This window comes from Amphiprion ocellaris, chromosome 9 (genome assembly GCF_022539595.1).
Source record: "Amphiprion ocellaris isolate individual 3 ecotype Okinawa chromosome 9, ASM2253959v1, whole genome shotgun sequence".
Classification (NCBI taxonomy): domain Eukaryota; kingdom Metazoa; phylum Chordata; class Actinopteri; family Pomacentridae; genus Amphiprion; species Amphiprion ocellaris.
The window spans coordinates 30,274,758-30,284,138 of NC_072774.1; the positions used below are offsets into that span (position 1 = coordinate 30,274,758).

Sequence of the window (9,381 nt, forward strand, 5' to 3'; positions counted from 1 at the left end):
GGTAAGAACAATACTGCTGTCCTGCCAACCCACCTCAAGGTAAGAAACGCAATTGTTTTTTAATGAGTCGCGCAGACCTTTACGTCACACAGGCTCTATAACTCTCACCCAGTCAGGCTGACAACTGTGGACTCCGCTGAGGCTCCAACCATCAATTTTTCTTTCCCAGACAATCACTGGGTCACACCATCAATAAACAGTCGCTTCTCTTCCTGCGGAGGAGGGTGTAAATAAAAACGCTCTTCCTCGTCCCGTCTGCTCCTCACCTGTCCTGCAGCAGCCTGGTCATGCAGCCCTGGCAGGAGAAGCAATAAGTCTCTTTTGCCCGGAGTGTCTCCATCCCGCTGTCAGGAGCCTCTGTGGAGGGCCAAAGGCAAACAAACAAATGAGGCAGATTTGGTGAAAGGGTGGTAACCTTCTACTACTGAGCACAAAATCGATAAAATACAGGGTGGCGAAGGTGGCTCGGCTAGAGAGCAAGCAATCAATCTGGTTTTGATTGGACTGTCACTGACCGTCCTTAGCTGTAACTTTCTGTTATGACGGCAGTGAAACAAACAATCTCTGGAAATGCCAAAAGATGGAGTTTGGGGATGTTATGCAATGACTCTGGGGTGCACTTTAGATGAAGTCAGTTCAAACCACTTAAAGGGAGTTTTCTCAGCGCTGATGATTAGTTGCTTGTGGGCCGTTGAGGATCCTGAGAGCAAAATTTACACCTTACTTGTCTCAGATGACCAAGTGACTCAGTCCAATTAATTCAGAATAGACAGTAAGCTCTAAATAGCTACCAAAAGACTTTGTTCTTGTCTTGGCACAGAAGAGTGTAGCAGCCCAGAGGGAGGCAGCACGTGTCTGGATGTGTTTCTGTACAGTAAGCCGTCCAGTATGTTACCTTCAGCTGTGCCTCGCCCAATATTTATACGCAGTCTGAAGTGCAGCTCGTCTTCACTGGATTCCCCCGCAGGCGTCTGAATGCAGGATCCCTGCTCCAAGGTGACTCCTGCTGGCAAAGTCAGGCTCAGTTCACCTCTGGGAGTCCGAACGTTTAGACAAGAATCTCCGCCTGACACAACCACATCAGGTGGACTTCCAGCCACATCTCTCCTGGAGACCAGATAAAGCATGTTTAAAATAATAAACACAAGGCCTGTAATTATCTCAGTGCATCCATCACTTTAGTAGCGCTGCAAAAAACATAATTAGAAACCTCTAATAACTAATAATCTCTATAAGTAAAAAGCAAGTGTCAAACAATTGGTGGTTCCTGCATCTGCAATGTGGGGATTTGCTGCTTTTCTGATCTATATGTGTGAACGAAATGTCTGTGGTGCAGTGGCAAAAAATATGGGTATTCTTCAAGAAAAAACAACTATTTGAGGAGCAGAATAATAAATTAAAAAAAAATCTACAGTAGCTGTGGGCAACATCTTAGATAAACACTATGTTGAGTCAAAGACTATAATATACACTACTGTTCAAAAGTTTGTGGTCACCCAGACAATTCCATGTTTTCCATGAAAACTCCCACTTTTATCCATGTACTAACATAACTGCACAAGGGTTTTCTAATCATCAATGAGCCTTTCAACACCATTAGCTAACACAATGTAGCATTAGAACACAGGAGTGATGGTTGCTGGAAATGTTCCTCTGTACCCCCGGCTAGAATAGTCATTTACCACATTAACTATGTCTACACTGGATTTATCATTTGTTTAATGTTATCTTCACTAAAAAAAAATGTTTTTCTTTCAAAAATAAGGACCTTTCTAAGTAACCTCAGACTTTTGAACGGTAGTGTACATCATTCAGCCCAAAATTCAAATTTAGAATACCCACAATACTAACACAAAGATCATTCAAGATGAATTCTTTGGTTCCAAGGCTGCTCGGAGTGAGTGAATTCAGAAATGTATTGAAGCTGCAATCTTCAGAGATGAAAAATGAAGCCAACATGCAAGTGCCAAAAACAGCAGTTCCTCAAAGGGCTGATTGAGGCTGGTTCTAATTCAAGTCTATCTTCATGGATGGCCATGTTAAAATGTCCAACTTTACAGCAGAAATAAATGCTTACAGTCTAGTACAAGACATAGTTTTGGTCTGTTTAGCTAATTTCCTCATTCATGACATCTGTACAGAGAGTGAATTCTTACAGAACTCACCTGTTTAAGTTGTATCAAGGCTTATAGTTCAAATAAAATTAAACATTGCCACTTAGTGACAAGTAGGTACATTCACAGTCCATGACCCAGAGATATCTGCCACCAGACTGAGCTTCAAAACCTCTTCAGGAAACCTCTGGGTAACCTCACAGAGGAGTCATCCATCTTTATTTACAGTGTACGGTCATAACTAGGGCTGCAACTAACAATTATGTTGATGATAACTACTCCGCTGATTCATTTACCGAAAAATTCTGCACTTTTTTTACTTGAACAAACACTAGGTATCTAAAAAAAATCATCACAGTTTCCCAGATAAAATAAAGCAAAACAGCTGCTGATAGATCTTCTCTCAACCAGTCACTGCATCAGTTTGTACTCTGTGTTTGACACACAGTGCACAAGAAGTGAATCAAGCAGCCAAATTCCTCAAAACTTGAAATCATTCTGTACAAAGTTGCCTAAAAACACATGAATTCAGGAGAATCTATATTTATCCAAAGTCTCATGCAGCACAGTGATTAATGAGCGGCTGCAAAACACAATCAATTGTTTTCTGTAACAGATACTTTCAGTGGAAACCTGTAAATATCAAATAATACAATAAAGAACTACTACAAATAACACTGCAGCATACATTAACACCAAATCCACCTCCAACTGGAATCTGCTGTCTCTGCTAAAGGACGCTGTTGAATAATAATAAGAAGTGACTGAGTTTATTAAGACCATTAGTTGACAGAAACAATGAAGAGGAAACAAACTTCTTACAGAACTGTGCAGTTTATGGTCTTATTCTGAGTGGTTTTATGACTGTACAGCTATGCAAAATGTAGTTATACAAATGCACAAAGTTTCCTTTTCACTCTAAATTCAGCCCATTTGCAGAGAGAGCAAAGAACCAGGACTCATTCAGCTGCATTCCAAATCTCATTATCTCCATCTAGTGATATTTCAGGTGTACTACATGCACTTTAATAAGAATCGCTAAGGGCCCATATTTATAAAACTTTTACGAGTTTAAATTGGGACAATAGTGGACAATAAATAATAATTTGTCCTTTTTCTCCTGTTTGCAGTCTCCTAATTGTCAGAGAGCTTCAGAGGTCTCCTAAGAGTAGATCCTCAATGACTGCAGTATAGAAACACAGCACACTTTTGTTTATAGCTCAAGCAGAATAATCAAAGTACAAGAGTATACGCTTCTTACAGTACACATTTTTTGGAATTTAACATAGATGCAAGCAAATAATGAAATTGATTCTGTCACATGAACAGCTATAAGACACAGAATAAGTTTGTTATGGTTGGAAATGACACAAACAAGTGACAAAAGACTGGAAAACATTTAGTTAGAAATTAGTTATCTGTATGTTTTAAAAAATACATTCTTACTAAAAATGCCATGTCCAAAATTAACAATATGCCCTGAAATTACTGCAAAATTTTTAAGAATATGCAGCCTTCTATATCATCCGTCCTTCATCCACTGAATCCTCATTACCAGCCAGTCTATCACAGGGCTACACACAGACACAAACAATCACATTCACACCTACAGACAATTTAGAATCACTAATTAACCTCAGCATGTTTCTGGACTGTGGGAGGAAGCTGGAGAACCTGGAGAAAACCCACACATGTACAGGAAGAACATGGAGACTCCATGCAGAAAGATCCCAGGCTGGGACACTAACCTGGGATCTTCTAACTGAGGTGAGAGCACTAACCACCGAGCCACTGCGCAGACCCCCATCTGAAACAGCTGTGGTCATTTTTCTGCATTCTAATGTGCTATAACTGAGAAGTTAGAACAGCTCTCGCATTATTTCTATAGTCAGTCACAGTCATGGCTGAAACCAGAGAGATTAATGAGCATTTTATTAAGGTTCGTTACTAGGGGTGGGACGAGACACAATTTCCACGAGACGAGACATCTCACGAGATTGAGTTCACCAGATCGAGACGAGATTTTAACTACCGTTTTTAATAATACATGAAACCTATTTTTCACAATATATTTTCTTTTTATTAAGCAGACTGCAGCGTCATTAACAAATTTAACTCTAAATATCAGCTCTTAACAAACAGGAGTGTAATTCTCTGTGCAATAAAATTGTTTTTTAGCTGAGAAGGTTAACAAACTAAAAGTGCTTTCTTTTTAAAGTGCAAAACAAAATGTGCAAACATTTGTGGATAACTCAAAAAATAAATAAATACTAATCTGTTGTTGTTTCGAGGTTGTTTTTGGTGGCGTGGTCAGGTTCAGGCTTTTGTGGTAGTTCTGTAAATGTCTTTGCATACAGCTCGTGTTAGCTCCTGTATATGGCAACATCTTTTTGCAGTGTTTACAAACGGTTTGTGTCTTGTTTGCGGATATTTTACCATCTTTTTCTTCCACCGGAAAACCAAAGTGTTGCCACACTGGAGATTTAAAAGTTGGGGATGGATCCTGGATTTGTCCTTCCTACTCCATTGCATTTCTGGCGGTTCTGTCTGTAGATCTGTCTCGACTGCAGCACGTCTGTGCACACACCGGCACACACGTATCAAAACAACCCGCGCACTCATTGCGCACTGTTGCCCCTTAGTGGTGGGGGGTGTCATTGCATAAGTCAGCAGTAGTATATTGAACAGGCCAAGATAAAATAAATACTAAAGGACTGTTACTTAAACTACAATCTCGTGGAAGGCGTGCACGGGAATTCTCGTGACATTTTGATCTCGTCCCATCCCTATTCGTTACTAAGAGAGAGTTGTGTGATGTTGTCTCTCAAAAGATGGGGAAAGACTAAAAGGTCCTAATACCCAGGTGACTTCAAGTAGCCACAGAGTAAAGACTCATGAAAAATTAGAAGGTGTTTCACACTGTAAATAATGTGAAAAGGAAGACAAAAATGACCAAATGGTGTCAAGAATGGTAGTCTGAGAGGCCAAGAGGAATCCAAGGATCATCACCAAGTCCATCCTGATGAATCTGAGCATGGTCTCCACCAACACCAACCAAAGAGCTTAGTTTATCCAAGACATGCACACAAAAGTTTGCCTAAACTTTGCTAAAACTCACCTGGATGAAGAAGCAAGCTTTTAGTCACCAAATGTGTGGTCAGAAGACAATTTAGATATTTTGAGGCAGAGACGTGGCTTTCATTTGGCACAAGAGAGAAGTATTGGAGCTCAACAACAGCATCTCCATGGTTGGTGTTTTTCTAACCAGTGGGGGAGGAAAACTTCTCAAAGTCAAAAGCATCTTGAGAAGAGTACCATGTGAAAATCCTGAAGGAAAACATCAGGCAGTTTGTGGAGGAACAATGAACCTTCCAGCAACATCATGCTCCGAAACAGAGCAAGAGTAGTCAAGAAACTGTTAATAAAAAACATGATCAAGTGTACCTGCCAGAGACATGAATTATGAATCAAGAAGGAGGGAAGTACAAAGTAAAGTCTGAAGGAAGGCTTTCAACTTCAAAACCCTGAAATCACAAAGGAGCACTTCCAACTCCCAGAGGAGAATTTAAAAGTTGCTAGCAGCTGTTTAACTGCAAATAAAGGCCACTGATCAGTCAGTATGAATCATTTTGGACAGGTATTTTTTTTCGCAAAAATGCAAATTCAATTCATTTTTTTTTTTTTTTTTAACATAGCGCCAAATACAGGTCAAATTGTCTCAAGACGCTTTACAGAACCCATATGGAGCCCCAGGCAAACAAGAATCCACGATAATCCAAGTTCTGGCACTGATATGAATCCTGTAGGACTTGAATGTGTAAATTTGTGGCTGAAAAAACAGAAAACATGAAGCTGCAGCATCACTTCATTTAAGCTCAGTTAGCCAAAGCTCCCAGCTAGCCTAGCATGGACCGTAAACCAGCAGAGACAAACAAAATGAAGCTATCTGGGTGGTTTTCTGCTGTAGTTTTCTGCTAGATGTTTACCTGACAATAAGAAGTCCACTCTGAAGCCTTTTCCTCAGCTCCAAGAAGACTCCAGCTCCATGTGTCGCGGCTGGCATCTCTTCCGCCATTCCAACAGCGGGATGTTTAGGAAGAATGAAACGGAAATCTGGCGCTAAACAAAACTTACTGCGACTTTGTTTATCAATATAGCACTAAAGTAGAGTAAACATAAAGTCATGTCTGTGTGATTAAGCTAGCTGAATGTCGTGTGTACTTGTCTGCAGCGTGACCACACAACTGGCGTAAAGTTTGTTCTAGTAAGAGAGGGTAACCGCTCTCACATTTCAAAATAAAAGCGTGTTAAACGACCCTATTTTTACATGCCCACTTCACCTTCATTATGAGCACAAGTTTCTTTTACTCTCATCACTTTATGATTCTACTGGGATGCTGCTTTTGGTTTTCAAATATTTTTGCATGCACAGATAAATACTAAATGCAGCTAACATCAGATGATTCTTAATATTCAAACAACCTTCACTACTCTGTGCATCTGTACCAATTAGTATATGTTCTGGTTGACAATAAAGTGGCTATTCTATTCTATTCTATTCTATTCTATTCTATTCTATTCTATTCTATTCTATTCTATTCTATTCTATTCTATTCTATTCTATTCTATTCTATTCTATTCTATTCTGTAGCTGAAACTAAAAGACTATTAGTTGTGAATTAATAGAGGAAACCCCCACATTTTTAATTTTTTTTTTTTTTTACTCCAAACTAAAAAGCTTATGTCAGATTTATCAACAAGGCCTCAAACAGCAATTCTGGAGCCAAACTAGAAAATTCTACAGACATTTTGGTGCTAAGCTAAGCTTACGTGTCTGTATGTCCTTAACCTTTTCGTCTGTGCTGCTGTCTGTCTTCCCAAAATGTTATTGTAAAAATAAAATAAAATAATTTCTTTATCTCAGTGAGCGTAATCTTGGTGATGTGACATTATTATTTATCTCAGCCTTTAAACGTCAGTGATAATGAAGTTCTAAAAATGTTATAATAGTACATAATAACCAAGTTGTAGCTTGTTATGGTTTATTTGACCTCTGAATGTGTTCACTTCCACAGATTTCTTGTGTACATATTACACTGATAAGAAGGTGCTTGGTGACTATGTTTTCAGACACTGGAGAGAGGAGCATTTGTTGTTACCACACACACAAAACAATGGCCTACAAAAACCATTCATACCCTGTAAGTACTGAAGCCATACACACTGATCAGGCATAACATCATGACCACCTGCCTAATATTGTGTTGGTCCCCTTGATGTGATCAAAAATGCTCTGAACCAATGGGCATGGACCAAAAGACCTCTCAGGGTGTCCTATGGGGTCTGGACCAGGACTATGGCTAGTCCAGACCCCAACCTTTGGTACTCCAGGTGGATCCTTTGGGTGCTCTGGGATGTGCAGTGGGGCCTCTGGGAATCAAGCTTGCTCCACTGCATCCTGTTGATCAGAATAGGGTGCAGGAGGTCAGAATAACACCTTGGGTGATTGTCCTGTTCCCCAAGATGTTCCTGATTGTTTGATGTTTTTACGTAGTGGTGGGGTGTATTTACCTGCGGCGGGAGGCCAGTGACATTTAGGATTGCCATTTGTATGAAGTGGTGTGTTTGTTCTGGGACGATGTTTATTTGGGTGTCTAAGTCTCATCAACAGGGATGCCAAGTTTTTCCAGGAGAACACTACATAGCACCAATATCATCAATGTTTTTCACTTCACCTGTCAGTGGACATGATGTTGTGGCTGATTGGTGTATACCAGAGGTGTTAAACATGCGGCCCGCAAGCCAAAACCGGCCTGCCAGGGGGTCCAATCCGGCCCGCGTGACGACTTTATAAAGTATAAAAATAACAGAGAAGACCTTAACTGCAGATTGTAAATTAGTAAAACTATAAATTTAAAAATAATTTCTAGACCTTAAGAAGTTGTTTTGATCATAAAGTACAATACTAGATTGTTCATTGTTATTTTGTCGTTTTGTGCCTCATTTTTGTAATATTTTGCCTTGTTTCTATTTTTGTGCCTTTTTTGTCTTTTTTATCATTTGTCTCATGATTTTGTTGTTTTGTTTCTCACTTTTGTTATGATGCGCTTCCTTTTTGTTTTGCTTGTGGTTTGTGTCTTATTTTTGTCATTTTGTTTTGCGTTTTTCATCATTTTGTGTATCATTTTTGTCATTTTGTTTCATGCTTTTGTCATTTTTTGTCTCATTTGTGTTGTTTGTCCATTTTTTTGTTGCTTTGTAACTTTTTTGTCTAATTTTTTGCCTGTTTTTTGTTTTGTGTTGTGTCATTTGTCTCATTTTTTGTCATTTTGTTTCTCGCTTTGGTCGTTTTGTGTCTGATTTTTGCAATATTTTGTCTTGATTTTGTTGTTTTTTTGTCTTTTTTAAACTAAAAAACTATATCATTCAGTTCTAGATACCTGCGACTGAATGTTTTGTTCCTTTTTAGACACTCTATGATCTGTAAGTTGAAATATGTAAACGATAAACTGAGGCTTAATGTTGTTGGAATTGAATTTATTTTTCTTAACAAGTTTCAATTTGTTCATATTGTTTTGTAAAAAGATAATTCCTGAAATGTGAATATTTCTGAATCTGCTTTTTTGCACTAAAACAAAGGAAACATTTGGAGTTGTGGTTATTTCTAAGTTATAATGTTGTGATTTTACTGGTCCGACCCACTTCAGAACAAACTGGGCTGAGTATGGCCTCTCAACTAAAGTGAGTTTGACGCCCCGGATGTATACACTTTTCACTGGCCTTCAATGCTCTGCTGTTATTTTGTTCAAAGTGTTTTTTATTGAAAATTCACTCAGGTATTAGATCAATGTTGCAATACAGTTACCTTTTTTGTTTATAAACACCACCCACCCCCGAACAATCCCACCCTGTTGCACCATAACAAAAAAAAGGAAACATATAAATTACAATAATTGCAACATTACTCATTAACAATAAGTGATGGATCCACCTCTTTAATTTGATCTAAAATAGGTTGCCAGATACAATAAAATGTGTTAGCACAGCCTCTTAAGGAATATCATGTTTTTTTCCAGAGTTAAATGATGCAAAAGGTCAATGAGCCATAGTTTGAAAGATGGAGTGTATTTCTCTTTCCATTTAAGCAGCATAAGCCTTCGAGCAATAAGTGTAGTGAAGGCAATGACATCTTTGTACTTTTTGTTTAGCTTTACTCTGCTGTTATTTTGAAGTCGAAGCTCGCCTCTTCCTGTGTGTACCAGCGGTA

The 9,381-nt window shown here is 38.8% G+C and overlaps 1 protein-coding gene across 1 annotated transcript in view; it reads right to left on the minus strand.

Moving 5' to 3' along the window:
• The window catches only part of ube3d (ubiquitin protein ligase E3D), a 28,990-nt gene extending 22,612 nt beyond the window's left edge, over positions 1–6,378 (minus strand). The window contains exons 1-3 of the mRNA XM_023281148.3: positions 6,101–6,378; positions 896–1,107; positions 267–357 (exon numbers count right to left, since the gene is read on the minus strand). Of these exons, the coding sequence (XP_023136916.2) occupies positions 267–357; positions 896–1,107; positions 6,101–6,189 (392 nt within the window). The 5' untranslated portion in view covers positions 6,190–6,378. The remainder of the gene's footprint in view (positions 1–266; positions 358–895; positions 1,108–6,100) is intronic.
• Between the last annotated feature and the right edge of the window lie 3,003 nt (positions 6,379–9,381).